At 36.9% G+C, this 21674-nt stretch overlaps 1 protein-coding gene across 6 annotated transcripts in view; it reads left to right on the top strand.

Annotated features, from left to right (window-relative positions):
• The window catches only part of FAM13B (family with sequence similarity 13 member B), a 68012-nt gene that overhangs the window by 17198 nt on the left and 29140 nt on the right, over positions 1-21674 (top strand). For 4 of the 6 annotated variants that reach the window (XM_087753761.1, XM_087753763.1, XM_087753758.1 and 1 more), the window contains exons 2-7: positions 10296-10462; positions 11440-11630; positions 12080-12292; positions 16282-16459; positions 17102-17246; positions 19840-19997. In XM_087753761.1, the coding sequence (XP_087609887.1) occupies positions 11474-11630; positions 12080-12292; positions 16282-16459; positions 17102-17246; positions 19840-19997 (851 nt within the window). In that variant the 5' untranslated portion in view covers positions 10296-10462; positions 11440-11473. Of the gene's footprint in view, positions 1-1448; positions 1466-8926; positions 8946-10295; positions 10463-11439; positions 11631-12079; positions 12293-16281; positions 16460-17101; positions 17247-19839; positions 19998-21674 lie in introns of those variants that run through there. The other 2 variants (XM_087753759.1, XM_087753760.1) reach the window with 2 other exon arrangements.

The following is a 21674-nucleotide window of genomic DNA, read 5'->3' as shown; positions in this document are numbered from 1 at the left end:
TGAGGAATCTGTCAGTGTGGGTTTCCATTGTTCTTGGAAGCTCCTTAGGGATTTAAACATTTGAGTGTAAGTGCTGCTTGCTACCAAAAAGTTGCTTTAACATGAGATGCTCCAATGTTAGGGTACCTCTTCGAGGTTTGAGAAAAAAAAAAAAACAAACAAAAAAACCCCTGCAATCAAACACTGCAACTTGAACTTTTAATACACAGCTCTCTTACTCTCGAGTTCCTTGGTCTGGCTGCATTTTTAAATTTTTACAAAATTGTTGCTGCTGCCTCAGGCTCAAGGTGGGGGAAAAAGGTAGTGAATGAAGAAGGTAAATAGCAGCTAATCACTCTTACCTGTTTAAAAAAAAGAAACCGAATATATCAAAACCTACTCAGTTGTTTGTTCTTTTCAGGCACTTATTCCTGAGTGTCCTCAGGGATGGAATAGTTAGTATGTGACTTTGGAATTGTTGAACTGGATTAGCATTTAGGTTTGAAGTTTTTCTGTCTTCCATGCCATTTAATCTGCCAGCATAAAAACAAAAAAAAAAAAAAAAAAGCTAGTTTGGCCTGTATTATAACAAAGTCAGCTGTCTTGTTAGTCTGCTTGTTTTCTATCTTGGTGGTTTTTTTAGTGCTCATTACTGGTAAATTGTTTTCTGTGTTTTTTGTTGCATAGATTTGAAGGTATTTAGAATCTTTCTTATCTGCTTTGTCTATATTTTGTATATTGGGATATACACCATAGGGATCCTTTCCTTTTCTTGACAACGTTATAGTAAGGAATCAAATACCTCAATGTTTTGAAAGCATCAAACTGGAAATTTACGGTATTATTTTAGAGAACTCAATCAAGTAGAGTGTTTCGTGGTTATGTTTAAAGAAGTTGACTAGGAGAAGCTCCTGATAATTTCTGATACTTGCAAATTTTGACATGGACAACATGTCAAAACATCTGAGTTTGGCAAATAACAGTTTTTGTCTGCTCAGTCTTAGTCAGTTTGGGCTCTTGCTGTATGCGCTGCTTGTTAACATTGGAGGACTTTCTAACAGCTCGTTAAAAGACTTAATTTAACATTTGTCGTGTGGCTCATAATATGCAACCTGTGCAAGCAGTGAAGCTTTTCTTTCTTATGTACATAACAGCATGTTTGCAAAAGCAGGTGAGGCTGAAGAAATATGTCATGCATTTGGAACAGACATTGGTTAAGTTTTGTGAAATCCCCTGCTTTCTGTGTGTGAAGGCTTTTTGTGGTGCTTTTTTCCTTTTCAAATACTCAACCTTTTGATCTCTGCTCAAATGTTTATAGATCAGCAGTGATGCCCTTCTCTAGGGCTCATTACAAAGTGAGTAGAAGCTGCCAAATCTGAGGTGATTTTTTTTTTTTAGTTTGGATTTTTTTTTTTTTGGTTAGTGTTTTGGTTCCCCTCTCCTGCCCCCCAGAAGCTGCAGCTCTAAGGAAGAGGAAGTGATGTCGGTAAGAGAATGCCTTCAAGTTGTCCTTAAATTCTGTGTGTAAGACCAGGTTATTTTTTGCTGCCATGTTAGCACACAAAACAAAAATCTAGTAGCCGTTGGGATAAGTGTGCATTGACATCTTGCAGGGCAATTCAGTATTTGGATCTGTGGGGATAAAAGATGGTAATAAACCTTTTAACTTTTTTTCTTGTATTGCAGACCCAGTTATATATTTATTAATAATTTCAGATGTGAGGACTGTTACTTAGGAACCAAAAAAAATAACACTTTATCCAAAACATCTGCAGAGGAGATACAGAATTGAAGGAATATCAAATCCTTTATGAAGGGCTCTGAAAGAGGGAGACTTGTTACTTGTCATGCAGTTTTTAAAGTGACTGATAGATCAGTCACTCAGCAGAGAGGCTGTATGTCTTGTCAAAATTGTATTCAGGCAGAGAACACAAGAATTTTGCATTGCTCCCTGGAAAGTTAGTGAAACTGCAGTTCATTTTTGAGTCTCTTGCTGACTATTATTTTCTGTAATTTATAAATTTTATCTGCAAAAACTGAGAATAATGACTAGGCTTTAGTAAGTTCAGATTTGGCTTTGTAGTTTTGTACTGGCTTCCTAGCCAACTGTTGGGATTCGTGAAAGTTCAGTCACTTCAGATGAATTCTGTGTATTCTTACAGCCTAAAAGATAATGTATTTGTTACTGCATCTTCTATGCTCTTTTTTTTTGTAGAGCTGATTTGTTTTGAAGTCTTAAAAAACATAGTTTAGAAGGTGATTACGGTGCTGAAAACCTGTTAGGTTTGCGACATATGGGTGGAGTCATTCAGTACAAGAAATGGGTAATATTTTGCAGCTGGATCTAGGACCATATTCTGATTACAGCAAAATGAATAGTTCTGTTGTGATAGTAACAAACAATTCTGCTTTTATGGTTTCTCACCTGTGAATGTGTGAAATTTTATCCTGTATGCTTGTCTTAAAAGAAGAAAAACATGACAAATTTGAGCTTAAAATAGAGAGATACTGCATTATGTTTGTGTTCAAACAGCTTGTAACAATGACTGTGATTGCAGAGGCTTTTTTATATTGCAAGGTTTAAATTGTTTATTTTCTTCACTGTCTGGAGTCTTGTAAGGACGTTTGGGTGGGGCAGCTGCTCCATCAGAACAGAGTATCTGTGGGAACCCTGAATTGATTGTCTGGGTTCCAGTCTCGCTTGCTGCTCTCTTCATAAGTCTCTTCTGTTCAATGTTCCCTGCAGTGTGCTCGGGATTAAAATTTGTGCTCAGCTGTGTAGGATAATAATACTTGGGCAAAATTGAAACGATGAGAGCTGGAATCTTATGAATGTGGTTCTTTCTTCCTTTATACTCTTTTTTTAAGCGTGTGTATTTGAAAGGTTTTTTCCCCTTTTTGCTGAACTTCACGTTTCATTAAATCTTTTGTTGTCCTGTCACTCTTTTAATGTAATCAGGTTACCTAATTTTAGTCTGCAATGTAATTTCTAACCTTGTGATTTCTGGTGGTATCTTCAAATTCAGTGATGATCAAGTTGCGACAAGAATTGGTTGTGGAGGAGACCTCATTAGCAGTCCTCTTTTTTTTTTTTTTTTTTTTTTTTTTTTTCTCTCCCCTCTCTCCCCCCTCTGCAACTCAGAGTCATTGCTACAGAATTGAACTCTTCATTGAAATGCCTTACTCCTTCAGTGGTGATGCTAAGTGTGTCCTTTATTTTGGTGGCATGTGGTCATCGTTAAGACAGAGGCAGTGTTTCTATAGCGAATGGGCTATGTGTTATATTTTGTAATGTTTTGCGTTCCAATGTGTATTTCTGCCTACCTGTTTGGGAGGCGGAGAAACAAGCTGGTGATATATGTATGTAATAGGATAAGTTATGTATAATAAATTAAGTGCATTATATATTTATAGTTTGCTTTTTTGGTGTCTCTGAGGTAGCTTGACTTCTGTTCCAAAGTCTGTCTTAACGGCAGTGACAATTATTAAACTGCTTTGGTTTTATAACGTGAACTTCTCAAGTTGCATAGTTTTACTGATAATTTCTTCCTGTCTGTTACTTTACTGTACTTCTATAATGCCGTTGCACTTAAATCTGATGTGGTGGCAGTTATACGTGTGTGGTTGGTGGAGTACAGCTTTACTTTGGGGGGAGGTAAGTAGGATGAATATAATTAGCTGTTATACAAGATACAAAAGCCTTTTTATTTATTAACTACTGTTGTTAAGAATGTGATGGGATCTGTGCGAGCAGGAAGTTTCTTTATGATTCTGCACATGTGCATTGGCAGCAGCAGCTGAGAGCAGATCTGGCAGTGTTCAGTGGTGGGTGTGAAGCAGCGAGCAAACATCTACTTTTTTCTGGTATCGCTGCTGATGGTTTTATTTAATTCGCTTGCTACAAGATAGTTGTGGAAGGATTCTGAGTTGCTGTAATGCTGTTAAAAAGCCTTTGGATTTTATCTAGTAAGTGAATATAAAATGCTATCTTTGCGTATCAAAACACTTGAAAATCAGCTAACAGATTTTGGTGATCTCTCAGCTTGCTCTTTTAAAATGTAAAATTTTTTTGGAATGTTGCTTAAATCAGTGACTGTATTTGAGGCTTTGCTAATGTTATTGCAACACAGTTGCTAAATGCTTAATTTGCTTCTTAAAATTTGAAGTTTTGTAGTTTTTCTTTTTTTTTTTTCCTAAATTTTGCACTTAGTCTAACTAAACCCTGTCCACTTTTCTGGACATTGGATATGCCTCTCATGAAGATCTGTACTCGATGTTGGGCTTTTTCAGAGAACATGTAATCAAGTTTTGTCAGCTGAAACCGTAGACTAAACTTTAATGACTGGAAAATAAATAATAATCAATGCTATGGTTTCTTGGCTTTCAATTTTAAAAATAAAATCCAGAATTCTATCGATTTTAGTAATATCTTTTTCAGAGGAGCTTTCATGAGTTGTTTTGTTGCTTTCTTCCATGGTAGGGACATAAAGGCTTAATTTGAATTGTTCTAACTTGTAAATTAGAAGGCTCGCTACTGCATTTCCAGGAAACAAAGATTGTGTTACAGTTGCATTCTGCTAAATCTGATGTTGTATTTTTTGTGTTTTTATTTACTTTGTCAGTATAACCAGTATTTTGTCAGTTGAGTATTTTCTGAGGCTATCTCAGAAGTGCTAGTGGCAGATGATGGAGAATTTCAGCTAATTTAGCTGAGGTCGTGTGTGTGTGAGTACACATGTGAAGGCACATACCTGCGAGCAGTGAGCTTATTAATTAAAGAGCTGGTGTTGCGTGCTGCTTCTGACTCCTTTTGTGATTGTGTGCAAAACTGCAGCAATCCTGTTTCCTTTTGATTCCTATTTCACCTGAAAGCAAACATGTCATTGAAGAGTTAATAGCAGTACTGAGAAATGAGGGGAGAGGGGAGCAGGAAAGTTGCATCTGCTTGAAAAGACATTTATTTTAACATGGTTTCCATCAACACTGCAAGTTAAATTCTGTAGCTATACTTATTTTAAAACATTATGCCTTTATGGGGATGGGGAATGTATTCTTAAGAAGAATTGTTGAATTTAAAATAATAACTGAGCCCAATCCAGACTTTTGACTGGAATAGCTGATTTCACAAACAGTCAAAAAGAGGAAATCTTGCTTTAAGAATCTATTTTAAGCTATTCTTGCTGGTTTTAAAACTTCTTTCTCTAAATAATTTTTGTTTTGACTACTCAAATATATTAATGAGTACTTAAATGTAGCTTTAAAATTTATTATTCTTTTTACATGGAGGATATCCTGTAGCTCTTCATATTCAAGCATTTCCATGCTTTTAACTATGCTCTTGAGACAAGTATTGCTTGTTCTTTTCTGTGTCCTGAGTTTATGGTAGTGTTCTGTTTGTTTGCTTAAAGCTTGGGGTGGGGTTTTTTCAGTTTTTGTTTTTTTTTTTTTATTTTCCTTGAAGCTGTGTCCCTTGCTCCAACCAGGCCATCTTTTCAGTTTTGACTGGATTAATTCAAATGAGGAAAATACTCTAATTTTTACTTATTAGCTGAACAAAAGCTGAAAATCAGATGAGCAAAGGCTCTTCTGCCCAAAAGTATTTCATCCATTGGGAATGCTGACAGTAATTTCAGTATACAAATGGCATAAAAATCATCGGTTAGTGTCAGTTGTTATGACCATGATATTACACTAAAAAAAAAAAATTAAAAAAACCCTTTTATCTCGATAAATCTTAAGAGCAGAGTGCTGGTTGCCATTTTTTTTTAAAACATAAATTAAATGTGTAGTAGAGCAGTTCCAAATGGGTCTCTCTGTTCTACAGCGAGCTGGTACACAAAAGTTTCCCAGACAAGCCTTGTTCATGCTCACACCTGGCAGCCCACTCTGGGTGATGCCGCTACATGAGGAAAGTTTCTGTGATCCCAAGTTGGAATCTGTATCATAAGTTTAGGCCATCATTTTGAAATTCTTAAAATCTGTTACAACTTCGAACATTTCAAACTTAGCTAAAAAAAAAAGTAATTCTTTATTTGGATTTAAAAATATGTTTACTATATGCATCTAGAGGGACATCACAGATTCTGTCTAGTTACAAGTAAGTTGTATAAGTAACATAATACATTCTTTTTATTTATCAAATATAGAGTAAGAAATTTAAAAACTAATTCTTTGAGACATCTTAATGTTTTTGTGGAATTTTATTTGTAAATAAACCTCCTTGTATTGCAGAAAACAAGCATCAATCCTCTTTGTACTGGAGGATGTGCCCATGTTCTGTTAGGGCCCTGTGTGCAGGCATGCGGGTGGCTGGCAGGATAACAGCGCTGCGGACTGAAAAAGCCAAAGTCTAAACTTGAGGTGTATTTCCTGAGAAGTAGGGACAAGTGATTTTGTTGCCCTATAACACTTTCTTTTCCTATCTAAAAATCTTACATTTAATTTTTACCTTTTGTATGTTACAAAAAAATGACTGTTGCTGTCTGCTAATTCCACAAAATCATATATTAAAAATAGAGCGGAACGGCAGTCGCTGTTAGCTTTGTTTTTGGCTTCACAGACTATATGAATCTCTTGCTAGATAAAACAAGCAAATAAAAGAATGGCTTAAATAGTTGAGACTTGTGGCAGAAATTCTACATGCAGAATTAATGTTTTCATTCCTATGGCTTGGTTTCAGTTTGTAGCCTTTTTTGTTTATTTTATTTTTACTTCTTGTTGTTTCATTCCTTTGTTTTAAGGAAAGGTGGTAGAGCCCTGAGGACTTTAATTTAAAATGACACCCATATATTTGTAGCTCAGCCAATAATGTAAAAGCTGAACTAAATTTAAGTCTAAACTTTCATATGTATTCCTCAAATATTAACAGTTAACCATATATTCTGTGTTTTCTTTAGTGGCATTTCATATATGGGTGTGAATACTTCTTTAGTTGCCAAGATAAGCGAATGCTACTATGATGGCATGGTGCTGTTTTCCCAGCAGACTCTGTGAAGTACTTGCCTTATTTAAAGAAAAAAAAAACCAAACAAAAAAACCCCCAAAAAAACCCCAAACACCACCTTTTTTTTCTTTAATAACAGATGAGAGCACCGAAATACACAATACAGAATGAAACTCGGTGTTTTACCTTCATTTAAGATGCTTGGGCTCAAGATGTTGCATAGGACATAATATGTTTTTTTCAGCCTCTTGTAAAATTGTGGTATAATATGTGGTCAAAATAAGGTGTATTTTTAGTTTTCTGTAAAGTTTTGTAGAACGTTATTGTAGCATAAGGGGATCTTTGTAAATGTGTGTAGTAACAAGGGGGGGAGGTAGATTGAGAAAGATGCAACAAGAATATTGGTTATAAAACACAAGCTAGTTGGTGTTTGGTTTGTTGGTTTTTCTTAATTATTGTGTTTCTCTTGATTAGACTTCTGAAGCATGTAGGTTGTGAAATTGGGAGGGGAAGCACATGTTCAACAGGGTCAGGATAATATGGATAAAAGTAGGAATAGTTGACTGAACTGTTGACTGAACTGATCAGCTCCTGTTTTCTGAGATGTTTGATCAGGGGGAAAAAACAAAACAAAACCAACAAAACAAAAATCCACAGTATTGCTTAGTATTTGTAAAAGACTCTAGAAGTAATTCCGACGGTTATAGATCTTGTCCCAGGTTTTATACGTGTCTGCATTGAAGTGGTGTACATCCTGAGTCAAGGGAGGGCAAGCAGGGAAGCTGTTGATCAGTATAAAAAGTGGAGATATAATATTTAATTATTAACAGTTTCTGAGCCTATCCTTCAGTTTTACAATGTTGGAAATAACAGGAAATAAAACTTGCTGGAAGTCAGATAACGTTTCTAGCTTTTTCTAGACTTGGTAAATACCAGATGCATTGTATCACAGCCTGTGAAGATTGCACCAAAGCCTGTACTAGAAGACAAAAGACTTAAATGCTCTGCAAATAAATTGGTGCATATAATGATATATTGAAGTGTGCGTATATAAGGATGTGTGTATCTGAGGGTGAAAATTAGGTTTTCACTAATTCGTCTAGGTGATGATAAGCCGTATAAAACTTTGCTTAAAGTATAAGCTTGGGCTGTAAATCCGGTTTTGCTCTGACAATGAGAGAACCAGGCTGTTTCAACTTCATTGTTACATTGCCAATCTAGTTAAAATAGAAGTCTTTATTTTTAATTTTTTTTTTCATGCTCCTGAATGAAATTAATATTCAGGTAGCCTGTTTGTCTGCAGCACCTGGTAAAAATGGCTATGCTTTTATGCACAAAAGTTATCTTTGCGAAGAAAGCTGGACCTCAAGATTTGTTCATTTGGTGCCGAGTTATAAAGAAGTGGTTGCTTCTAATTTGCTTCTTTTATTAGGTGATGTTTGTTTTGAAGGTTGGTTTGTTTGTTTTAGCAAGGCAGCCTGGAGCATTGTGGCAGATCCATCAAAGATTTTTTTTCCCAGCTGCCATTAACCCCACAGTTGGCTAACATGAGTCTTTCTGGTTCATTATGGATAGGTTGACTTTGGTAGAACTTGAGAAAATAGACTGTGTGTATCTTCATATTTGAAAAATTGCATGATATATTGGGATTGACTGAAATCTACCTGCATGCAAATGTTATGTTGACTAATGCTTAATATACCAAAACAATAAGAAAAATGGCTGGGCAGTGTCTTCATAAATTATAGGAGAGTCACTAATTGCGATTGCTTCACTATTGAAATCTGTCAGGGTCTTTTAGTAACCAAGAATACACAATGGCAGATTTGAACATGGTTGGTTAGAAAAAAAAAAAAAAAAAAAGCCTGTTGACTGGAATATAACCCTTCATTTTCTGTTGTCAGCTCACCTGGAGTCCTGATCTCAGACCAGGATCCACTTGTGCAAGGCACATAACAGATCTACAACCTGTGTGAAATACAAGACAATAGATAGAGACAGATGACAACAGGAAAGAATATTGGTCAGTATTGCTTACAACAATAGGCAAAGATTTAAACAGTTTTAAGCCTGAAATACTTTTTTTCCTCTGGCCTCAATGCAAGAAAATTTTGAGGAAGATGAAGCAGTCTTGTATAGAGCTTATGGCCAGCTCCCTTAATACATGGGTGCAGTTTGGGGAGGACTGGGAGCAGGAAAGTGTTATTTATTCATACTATTGGAAGGACTCTGGATTCCTGGTGTCATAGGCTAATGAATGGACTGGCATTTTGGTACTGAAATGAGAGTAGTAGGTTGTCAGGAATTTGAAAGTGAGGATGAAGTTGATTTGTTCTGATGTGGAATAGAAGCAAGAGCTGATGTGGGGGAACAAAGAGAGGGAAGGTACTCTTCTCAAGTCCGTTAGCTGAATTCTCATATCAATCTCAAATCATGAAACAAAAAGTTTCAGTATGTATACTTTAAAGTCAGGGAAAGCCTTTTCGTTATCTAGTTTTGGTGATGTGTGGGGTGTGTGTGTGTACGTCGCAAGCTAGTTTTGCCCAGTTACAGTTGCTTGAGTTTAATTAGAACAGGTAATGGGTGAGATCAAGGGACTGAGACGACCGTTTGACTATACGTGGATATCAAATCAGCTCCACTGTGTCATGAAGCTCCAACTTAGGTTTTTAGTACCACAGAAAACCAAAAAGGCTATTGCGGTGGTTTGTAGCTATTTTGAGAGCTGAGAACATGAAAAAGGTCCAGATAATTTGGATTCTAAAAGGTGGTAAAAATGTGGGTGGTTCTAGGGAATCTGATTTGGGGGAAGTTGGTTCCTGTGTCCAGATATGATGATCACTTGGACTTTGAACTGGCAGTTAGGACACATCATCAACTTTCTAGAAAAGATGGTCTGTACTACTGAAAGCTGGTTGACTCTCTGTGTTCCTTAGTTAGGACTTTGTTTTTGGTTGTACCATTTAAAGATGGTGTGTTAAACCAGTGCCTGAGATCCTTCTAGAAATTTTATACCCATTAAATGTTTTAGTATGGTAGATGCTATAAAACATTTCTGTCTAACCTACTTAGCCCTTCGTGATTCTTTGGAAGAAGAATGAATGAGTCTGAAAATTATTTCGTAATTGTAAAGGCTTTGATGTCCCATGCTAACTTTCACTTTAAGTTTGGTTAACTCCTAAATGAAAAAGGGGATGTGCTTTTTTGCATGCTCTCCCATGAGCCATGCTAATGTGGTCTTTATACTTTCTTGTTCAGAACAAGAAACTGATGATTTGACAAGGAGAATTCCTCAAATGTGATGTTTAGACTTGTGACTGAGTTTAAAACTGTTGAAAACTTTATGGTCTAATAATATTTTCCTTATTTGCAGATTAACTGCTGAAGTACTGATCGAGTTCTGCTATTCTTCAATGAGGAACTACAGGCTGATCTTTTGCCATAATCTTAAACAACCATAAATGACAAAAGAATGCTTGGTCAGTGAGGGCAGCTGGCGCAGAAAACGTTTTTCAAACTCGGCTGTTTAAGTACTCTGAGGTATGTTTACTTGGGCTATGAAAAAAAAAAAGGAAGTATGGATTTCAGTATGTCTAATCTATTAGAATTTATCAATCCATTAGTAAACAGAGAATTAAGTTTTGTTGCAGTGCTTTGACTAACAGTATGTACTTCATGTTCTATGTGCCATCCTCTCTGAAAGTGATTGCTTGCATTTAGGCAAGTATGTTTTCTTTTTTATTATTATTTATTTTGAAAAGACAGGTTTTTTTCTTTGCTAGAAGAAATATTTTGGTTTTGACAGGATAACAGTTTAACTGAGTGACTTCCACTGCCTTTGGTAATACCTTTGTTACCTATCTAGATCCTTTATCAAGCAAAGACTTGCAAGTAAAGCTTGAGCTTCTGCATGATAGGAAGAATGGTATCACTGAGCATCTAGAAACTAGTTTGGGGGGTTTTATGCTCAGTAAAATTTTTAATTTGATGCAGGTGCTGAAAGCTTTATTGTGTAGACCGGAAAATGCTAAATATGTTAGAAGTTGATTCCAGTGCAGTTGTGTATCGCAAAATACTTAATCATTTCATGTAACTAAAACTTGGGGGTTTTGGTTTGGTATGACCCACTAGTTTCATTTCCTCTTGAGAGGCTTTTGTGTTGGATTTTCAAAGCCTGTATCAATACTGTCAGAAAACATACTGAAGAATCTAGCTCTCCCAGAGTACCTTAGAACTTAAGTAACAATGTTGACTAGAATTTTTGGAATTCCTTTGCTCCGATATATGTTCTTCTTGGTCCTCTGTTGAGGATCGAACAGAACACCTCGGTAATAGTAATTTACCTAGTTAGCTGTATTTGGAGTCGTTGCAGAAATTTTCATTAAATCGGTGAACTGACTGAGAGAGATTGGAGAGTATTTGCATTAGGTAATTAAAACACATTGTGTTACGGATCAATACATTCAACAGTGTACACTGAAGTATGATTTATGGTTTTAATTCCTCTTATTTGACAGAAAAGACAGCTTTGATTTTTGGCTGCAAAAAGATATGAGGAAGAGCTCCTCCCCTTCCTTGAGTAACTGCAACTCTGTTCTTGCTAACAAAATATTTGGAATTCCACTTGATGAGCTGCAGCAAGAAGGGCAACCAGACAATGAGGTTCCATTCATAGTCCGCCATGTCGTGGACTATATTGAGGAACATGGTATGTATTATCTTGCTGTACTTTAAATAATATATTTAGCTGTTATTCTTACAGAATAGATTGTGTTTTTTGAAGAGTGTTTGTTTTCTTAAGTTACTTATATTTAATTGGATGTGATTTTTTTTTTTTGTGATACACTTTCTTTACTCCTTCTGTTATGTTTGATTTTCACTGTTTTCTAGCTAACACTAATGCAGTGAGCTCTGTAGGGTACTTCATAGGAAATAGTGTGTTTTAGGTGCTGCTGACATTTACCTTATTACTGTATTGTTAGCTGGGCATAAGAATGTGTTTGCTGGGAAAATGACTGCTGGAAGTTTTGCAAAACTGTTGTCCCGAAAGTCTTTCCTTCAGTATGTGAATTGTGCATATCTGATTATCAGTATTTTCTGATATATTTATCCATACTAGATCTAAAAGTTTATTTCTGCAACTTCTTTCTAACTCAGGGGGTCTGGAACAAGAAGGACTTTTTCAAGTCAATGGGAACGCTGAGACAGTGGAGTGGCTTCGTCAGCGATATGATAATGGAGAAGATGTGGACCTGGTTAAAGAAGCAGATGTACCCTCAGCTATTAGCCTTCTTAGATTTTTTCTTCAAGAACTTCCAGAGCCAGTTATCCCAGGCAGTTTGCACATACATTTGATGCAACTTTCTCAAGGTAATAATTATTTTTGATTCAGTGTTTTTATTTTATTAGCTTAAGAGTAAAAACCAGTGTTAAATTGAGATTTATAGAGGCACTAGGGTGTCTTTGTTCTGTGTAATAATGTGTGTATCAGGAGGCATTCAAATATACCTTTTCTTAGCATAAAACCCAAATAAATAGGTCTTTTTCAGGAAACTCAGTCTGGGTTCAAAGACACAGGTTATCTGTCATGCAGGAAAACAGTGAAGCTGCCATATATCATGCTGATTAGTTCTGAATATTCCATATTCTTGTGTGTGAATACTGGGACACTGGTAAAAGCCACTGGAATCAAAGTTGTTTGACAGTTTCCTACCACTGATGCTTTAAAAGTGCTAGGGAGTGCTTTTGTCTGTTTTTCTCTTATTTCCTCTGAATTTCACTTGCTCTGCCTATGCTTCCATGGCACTTAAAGCTTTTGTATACTAGAGAAGCGGTCTCGAGCCCTATACTCATGTTGTATTTGCTTTCCCACTGTGGATTTTTTCAGTTTAAAATTAATTTATAGGAGGAAAAAAAAGACAAACCTGTCATCAGCATATTGTTGCTAAGTTGTTTTTCATATACTGCAAAACCTTGCCCTTTCAAATTGACACCCATATGCTGGCACGGTGTTTTCTTTACCAATTCCCAACTTGTCTATCTGTATCCACTCTCCTGGGTCCTTTGGCCTATGCTGTGTTGAGTGGTGTTGGAATTGATTCATAACTTGATGAGTAAAAGTGCTTGTCTTGCAGCACTACATTAGTAATGTCCTTAAAGGGTACAGTGATGTCAGAGTTCTGCACCCTGACATAACTGATAGTTTTCCTGTTTTGTCACTCTTCAGGGGTGTTACTCATTTTCCAGTGTCAGTTGGTACTTCTCGCCAAGTGCTGGGCTTGTTTTGCTTTGTAAGGTGCACATTTTTGTTTAATTTTATTTTCTGTTGTTGAGTTTATTCCTGATAAGAACTTGATAGCCCTCGTGATAGTCCTGTTCATTCAGAGTGGGAATTGGTTTGTAGGTTGAGGGAGTATAGCATAGTTTTCATATGCTGTTATGCTATATTTACCGAGTGCTGAACTGGAGGGTCATCTGCAGCAGCGTGAAGCTGCTTCCTTTTCCTCCCCGGTAGCCTGTATATCCTGAAATGTTGAATGTGGGGTGCTTATCTGGATAGCTGGTGAGCAGAGGTTGAACACTGATGTGTGAGGCACTAAATAGTCTTGTGCTGGAAACAATTTTTGGAAGCTGCTGACCAGGAAGCTTGTTAAGGCTGAAGTTCTGTTTGTTTGTCCTGTGCAGTAATGAGAAACTGAAGTGGATTGGGAATTTCATTAGTGATATATCTGCTGTATGGTCTGCATTGCTAATGTCATAGTTCATTGGACCTAAGTAGCTAGTAAACTGTTGTTTGTTTGTTTGTTTGTTTGTTTGTTTGTTTCCTCCTGAAAAACATAAGTAACAAAAGGATTGTTGAGACAGTAATGCAGAATGCTGCTGGTTGCTCAGCTAATGCTGCTATGCACCTTGATTTGCAATGTTATTTATCAGGACTGGAAATGAGATTGAGGTATAGTCTCCTGGTGTGACAGTGTAATTCCCTTCTATGACTTGTAAAATATACTGTGAAAACTGGGCTTTTTCCGTCTTTAAATAGATGACTGTGGAAGGATTTACATATGGGTTGTTTTGGGAAAAGAGCTGTTCTTCGGCATATAAGTCCCCATTTAGTTCCCTTTTGTTAAATATACAGTGAAACTTCACTTAAACTTGCAGCTTATTGTCTTTACTGTTTTTTTTGAAGTGTAAAATAAAGTAATTTCAGAAAGATTTCAAGTTATCTGTACCAAGGAAATCAAAACACATAAACCTTTAAACGTTGTTTCCTGATACTAAAATTAGAGTTTCGGTTTCCTCTACTCAGGTTTTGGCTTTTGATATTTTGATTGTCTGATAGACGTATCTCAGTTTCCAGAATTACAATATCAGCTGCATTTTTAGGCAGAGGAATTGCTTACAGAAATGCAGAAGGGGGTAGTAATTTTGGATCCATATGTTAACTTCTGGTATTTTCCCTCTTTAGCAGGCCTTCCATATCATTAGGTTAAGCTTAGTCCTCAAATCAACTTAGTTATACAACAAAGTGTGGCCTATGTGCATCTTTAGAGGCTCGTTCTGTGCAGGCCTAATGGTGTTTCTTCAAAGGCAAGTGATTTTGGTAATTGAAGTGTGAATTTGATCCAAATGCGCTAGGCCACGTGTCCCAGAAATGTGTATCCATGGTTTACTGTCAGAGGACTTCAGTTACAGGTAAGAGCGTTCTCACTTTAGGTCTCTGGCTGTTGTTGAGAACCTAAATTTTGGGACAGTTTGGTTAGACAAAACATCTATGTGTGTATGTGGAAGGTGGTCTGACTATCACCTCTCTCTTGCTCCCTTTTTTGAAGGTCTACTTTGTGGTTCTTTTGCTGCTCTGTTTCCTAAATGCATTTCTAGAGTAAAAACGAACAATAATATATTCATTTTATTGTGTTACGGTGTGGAGAGAACTATTTTTCTGTGCCTGGTTACCTGTATTCAAATACTGCAGATGTTGACTGTGTCTGAGCAAATGAAGCCCTGCAGTTGCTGTTTTGGTATTACTTTACATACACAACAGGGAATTTACTACTTTGATTTGATATTAAGGACTAGGATGTCTCAGCTCTCTCATCTAGAGGGGTAGAGTGACTGCTCATCATCTTCAAACATCCTTTTCCCTTTCTCACTGATCTGAGAAGAGTTTTCAAATGTCTGAGACAGAAGGGGAGGCCTGTTAGTATCAGTTTTTCTCCCGTTTTGCTTTCCTGACATTTCTTTTCCTTTATATGGAATTTCTGTTAGGTACAAACAGTTGTAAACTCTTTGAACCGTTTTGCCTATCAGGCTGATAATGTAACAAATGAGATTTATGGGGAGATATTTTGATGAAGGATATAGTTAAATGTGGGGTGAGAATGGGGAAGTTTTATGGTGACCCTGCAATTGAATCGGCAAGCTTCAGGCTAGGTATATGTTAAGATGATTGCATTGAGATTGCTTGTATTCATCAGTTAAGTATTATAAAAGGAAGTAGATTGTTGAGAATGGGATGCTTGTAGAGGGAAAAGTATCAAAGTAGCTTGTCTGAAATGGGGACAATTTAAGTAGCTTTTAAGTTGGCTCGCTCTCTCTGGAGCTGTTGCTGTCTCTAGAGCTCTTCTGCAAAGCAATTGTTATAGAACAGTGGTAAAATGAAAGGATATGGAGGAGCTAGCCCTGTGTAATCAGAAAGTTGAATGAGCATTACTTGGGGAAAACATGCTGAAAACTACTGATTGGACTTGCAGAGGAGAATACGGTGGAAATCATTGGTTTAGGTTATCAATTTATGCTTCACAGAATAAATTAAATTTGTAGTTTAATTTATCATTAGGGAAGGTAATCTGATGGTACTGTGCTATGGGAACAAGACTGGAGAGGGGTTTTTTGTTATGTTCCCCTGCTGCTTCACCAACCCTCCAAACCTCTAACATCATTGAAGAGTTACCGAATAGGAGATGAGTTATCCGCCTTTCTTGGGAAGATCAGAGAGGAAGAGACTAATCCAGAGACTGAAATGAGAGGATGAGCTGCTGGGACAGATAGATTGTTACGAAGGAATACCACTGTAAATACTGTTTGGATATGTAGGCTGGACACTTCAGGTTTTGGGTTTGGGGTGTTTGTGTGTGGTTTTTTTTTTTTTTCCCTCCTCTTTCCATGGAGAAATTTAGCATGAGAATCTCAGACCAAACAAATGCAAGTCAAATTCTGACATTTTGGGCTGTGGTCTGACCAAATTAGTTGTACTTCAGAAGTAAGTAATTGTTGTCAGAGTCAAAAAGTTGATCAATATCAAATGTGAAAAAGCAGATGTTTTATTTCTCTGACTAAAATATTTTTATTACATTTTTCAGATTATAATAATGAAGATGAATTTGGAAGAAAGTTGAGGTTCCTCTTGCAGCAGCTTCCACCTGTTAATTACAGTTTGTTAAAGTTTCTATGTAAATTTTTAGCTAATGTAGCATCGCATCATGAAGAAATTTGGTCGGCAAGTTCTTTAGCTGCAGTCTTCGGCCCGGATGTTTTTCAGTAAGTTAGTTATAAAAGTTCATGTAGGTTTTTTTATGTGAATTTGACAGTGTACATCTGTAGTCTAAAGACTTTCCTAGTCCATGAGTAACAGTAGCAAGTACACAATATATTTTGGGCAATATCTTTCTTTCCATCACACTCTCTCACCCCAGTTTTGTATTACAGTTTTTGCTTGGATTTAAACAACAGCTTGTCTTTGAGCTATGGCATTAGAAACCACTGATTTGATTGTTGCATTACTGTAATTATACTGAGGTTTGAATTTTTCAGAGATAGTGTGTAAGATTACTATTTGTAGCAAGAAAGCAGTTCGGGGAGAAAGCTGTGAAAGTACAAACGTATACTGGGCTTTCCTCTCAACAGGACTTGACTTCAAAATATTGACTTTAAAATACTTTTAAATGTTCCTCATGAAAAGTTAATTGATTAAATAGTTGTTACTTCATCACCTTTAAATATAAATTAGTGTAAAACTTTATAATGCAGTAATGTGAAAGCACACAAAGTTCTGTGTGTTCAGAATGGATTAGGGTTAATGGTGTGATATGTAGCCCTTAGTCACAGAAGTCATTCACAGGAGTTCTTTGGGGAAACAGTTGGATTTAGATTTTTGAACTGAAACAGTGTTGAAATCTTTAGCATTTACACAGATGTGGAGGATCTGAAAGAACAAGAAATAGTTAGCAGAATAATGGCGGGACTTCTGGAGAACTACTATGAATTCTTTGAAAACGAAGAGGAAGACTTTTCATCTACTAATGATTTAAGCTCAATAACTGAGCAGGTAAGAATATTTTAAATGGCAGTATGTTATCACATAAGTATCTGTTATACACATTTACGTTTATGAAAGATATGTTGAAATATAGTTTTCTTTAGTACGCCTTTCAGTAGTTTCTTGCAAACTGACAAAACCTGCTGTTTCCTTAAATGCATTTTCTTAACATAGGTATGCTTGTGAAATTGTTGCTTTGTAGCAAGTATAGCTATGCTGTGTAGAAAAATACATAGGAACTAAATCAACAATGCTATCCTGCCCGACATAGACGTTGTTATGCTATATAAACAGTATAGCTTTTTAATTACCTTTTTAGGAATGGAGAACTGTTTGTTAAGTGAATGCAGAACCACACTGTTGTTGGTCTTGGTCAATAATACTGCTAGGTGTGTCTTACAGAAACATGCAGGGTCTCGCACTCTACTTGATGATGTTATCAGCGGTGTTTCCCTATGCCAAAATTTTTGAATGGTATTTCTGATTCTAAGACTTCAAAATACCATCTTGACATTCGTGGGGAAAAAGGTTGAAATTAGAGAAACAAACTTGAGTAGAATAGAAATACTCCAGGTTGTAGTATTGAACTGCCAAGATTGGTATCCATTATCACTCTTCTGCCTTTCCTCATGACAAATTTAACTTTGTGAAGTAAAATACTGTGTCGTGCCAGGGTAAATAGAGATGGAGAGTTGCTAGGGAAATGAAAATGTGGTATTGTGATACAACCTTCTTCTGTTGGCAAATATTTTTAATTCTAACAAGTTGTGATATGTAAGTGATAATGCACGGAAGAAGTACTTTTTGTATCATCAAAGCCAGGTTCATGGATTGTTAATAAAATCTTGGCTCAAACCCTGCCTCAGAAATATGGAAAGCTACAAACTGAATTTTCTCATATTCAGTTGGCTTAAGAAATGATGTATTTTCTTTAAAGAAGAAAAAGGGTAAATAACCAGCAGTTGCTAAGGTAGGTAACAAGACATACTGAATTTTTGAAGCCTAACTATCCCATGAACCCCTCCTCTAGCAAGACAGGTAAAGCAAGTACTAGGGCAGCTGGTTGCTTCCTCTTCACTGCAGTAGACACCTTACCCGTTGGTCTGGTCTGCCAAGCGTGGGCAGCGAGTTCTGGATTGAGCAGCTTCTGCTCCGCTAGCTCTTCTAGTGAGGTGCTGCAGCTTTGCAGTGTTTGCTGTCTCTTCAGCTCTTTGCAGGAATACGTCTAGCACCGAGAACTGACACAGCATGCAGGAAGCTGCTAAATAAAGCTGGGCTGTAACTTCTGCAGCCAGAGGCTGAGGGCTGTCACCTGAGGTTAGGATGACTGCTTTTTAAAGTATAGTTAGATGGTCTGTGCTCTCATGCTTTAAAATTCCTGACTTGTCTGTGGGTCATTATATGTTTTAGGAAAAGGGTTTCTCAAGCGTAACGCTGTGTGGGTTTGTTTTTGTTTTTTTCCCTAAGTTTGAGGCCCGGTGGGGTGTCCCTTTAATTTCGTGGTGTCTCCACCAGATGTCAACAGTGCACTGGGCTGGGTCCTGCTCCCCGCCGGGCGGGCGCTGGGGGTGCAGAAGGGCAGCTCTCCACCCGGGCGCAGCCCCACTGGCCGCTGCCTGCGTGCGGGTGGGCTTGCCCTTGGTTCCATCCTCCTGCAATCGCAGAGGAAAGTCGGGGTAAATACGTTTCTTGCCCTGAATGTAGTGCCATATAACTTATCACACCCCTCTTAAATACATACCTCCTCTCTGCCTTCCGTGTAGTCTTAAACTTCTAAAGTTTCAATTTTTCTTAATTCAGTGGTTTTATTCTATACTCATGTGGCAGCTATTATAAAGCATGTTTTCTTGAGGCTACTGATGATACTTTAATTCTTGGGTTTGCAAGTTTGGGAGATCAGTAATCAATCACAGAGTGGTTTCGCGAATCACAATTTCATTGTGTTTACCTTTTTATCTTTTAGACATAGTTGCTTTTTGAAGAATGAAGGTGGCTGTATTGAATTGTCAGTTGGCTATATTGTTTCAGTTTTTAAATTGGCTATATTTTACTGCTTCAGTAAAAACATCTTCTGTGTTTGGAAACAAACAAAAATAGACAAGAGGCTTCATAAACTTCTTAATGCTCTTGCTCTTACATTTGCCATTATAAGTATTCATTCAGTATGTTAAAGTTTGGATCCTTAGACTTCCACATTGTCTTCCATAGAAGGGTTTGAAAATGCTTCTCATATATGAATAAGGCTACCTATGGAATAGAGGAGAACTATCTGTCCCTGGTTTATATGTAGAGGAGGAAAGGTTCTGTGCCTTGTGACTTCAGTGTGGCTAGGATTTTGTTGTTCCTTGATTCTGCTTGTGTTCATTTACTGCATCAAAGGTGCTTCTCTCTTCAGTTTTTGCCCAGTGTTTCAAAAGGGTTATGTAGTTTTTTCATAGTGTGGAATGTATGGTTTTACATAAAAGCAAGTATAATGTGCCTGTTTTTCTAAAATTGAAAAATTACAAGTATATTGTTTTTATACCTCTCGTGCTCTTTTAATTCATTGGAATTCTTAAAAGAACTTTTTAAGCCATTAACTGCAAATAAATCTTTTTGTTAGATAAATGATCTCTTGGAAGAGGAGGAAGATGTAAAGCTTGAGCAGTCTGAAGAACTTCCAGAAGATGGCACAGAGAAACCTGTTGAAAGGCCAGCTGTGGTGCATCTAGACATGACAGGGAGTCTCTCGGATTCCAGGAGCGCTGCAGCATCAACAAGGTAACTTTTTTCCACCTTGGAGTTTGGATTTCAAATTTGGAGTGTAGTCTGTTCTGAGAGAGAGAAGCTGTCAGGCTTTTGAGATAAGTGGTGGTGTCTACAAACTGAAGCTTTAGAAGTAGGTGCAGTTCTTGTAGTAGTAAAATATGGGATAAAATAACTGTTCCCAATTCAGAAGAGAAATCCCTGTAGAACTCATATTGGATTAACTACAGTGATTTATGCAGAGAAAGGGAAAAAGGGTATATTTTAGTGAAACTGTAAAGTGGTATTTAAACAGTAAATCTTGTAGCATATGAAAAGAATCTGAACATTGGTAGATACAAACCCATTCTGTGCTATCTTTCCACCACACTCTTTCCGTGGGAAATCCTAGGACTATTTCTTGTCATGTGCTAGTGAGCAGAGTTGTGTCCTTACATGATCCTAATTAATTTCTAAACCTATGAAAATTTGTTTGTCCAGGTGTTTTTTATGTCCAGTTTGGTCAAGTGTTAAATGAGGAAAGTACTTTCTTATTTCACTAGAGTACAGTGGAATATATTTCATAAACAATTGTAATGAAGACTCTGTAGATGTGATTACTTTGTGAATATGTGCTAGAGAGAAAACACTGGGGATGAAGAGGAACTATATATGACCGAAAGGATAGTGGAGAGCAAGTGGGATAACATTGACCATTAATGATTTTTAGGTTGGAATTTACATGTTCTAGAAAAGCCTTTCACAGGAGCAATGTGGAGGAAATTTTGAGCATTTCAAAGATGGCATTGTGTAAGGTTATACGTGAGGCTTTGTAGAATGGGTTGCTTTCAAAAAAACCTTGATGCGAGGGTCCAGAAAGTCTCCTTAATTTGAGTTAAGATGAAGGCTCTGGATACTCTGTTTTGTGAAAGTTGACTTGTTAATATATTTGTAAAACACCTGAAGATCCTTCTTCAGTTAATTTAAATTCTGCCAACTAAATTTATTTCAGAGGCTGATGTTTCTTTGTTTTATCAATACAGGTTATGGCACCTATGCACAAGTTGAAGGTTAATTTGTTAACTGCTTTTTAAAAAAAAGTTTAGAAGAATGCATAGAAAGCCAAGGTCTCGCATTGTCCAGACAGGTATAATGGCTGCTGAATCTGGAGGGACCTGTGTTACCTGCCTAAGAGCCAGACTCTGTAGAGGGATCTGTTTGGATAGGCTCTACTGGTAGAGAGCTGTGAGCAAGTTTGGAAGTTGCAAAGTGTAATACAGGCAGGAATATTGGCATGTAAGTCAGCTTTTAATTAAGACCAGTCCTCATGAAGGAGATGCATTAACTTAAAATGGTATTTCCATTTGAGAGCTTATTTGCACTTGCTTGTAATACACAGGTTTATGTTTTACTTACTTGTAGTACACAAGTTTTAATTTTTAAGGCTGCTTTACTTGTATTATAGTTTACATAGCTCTACAGCGTGTGTTAGGTATGGGCGTTGCATGTAAGAACTTGTAGGGAGGCATGAGGAAGAATCTATAATAAAAGTGTAACTAAAAGCAGAAGAAATGCAGGGAAAATCACAAGTAAGTTTACTGCCTAAGACTTGAGTAGTCTCAAGAATGTGGATTTCAGGTTTGAAATGCGTTCAGCTGCATGCTTCCTTCTACGTCATTGCAAGAATTTGTAAAATATAAAATGAGAAAAATA

The sequence above is a fragment of the Nipponia nippon genome, unplaced genomic scaffold (assembly GCF_047370975.1).
Source record: "Nipponia nippon isolate SJK-2023a ecotype South Korea unplaced genomic scaffold, ASM4737097v1 scaffold_17, whole genome shotgun sequence".
NCBI classification, from domain to species: Eukaryota; Metazoa; Chordata; class Aves; order Pelecaniformes; family Threskiornithidae; genus Nipponia; species Nipponia nippon.
This window is presented reverse-complemented; position numbering and strand designations above follow the sequence as displayed.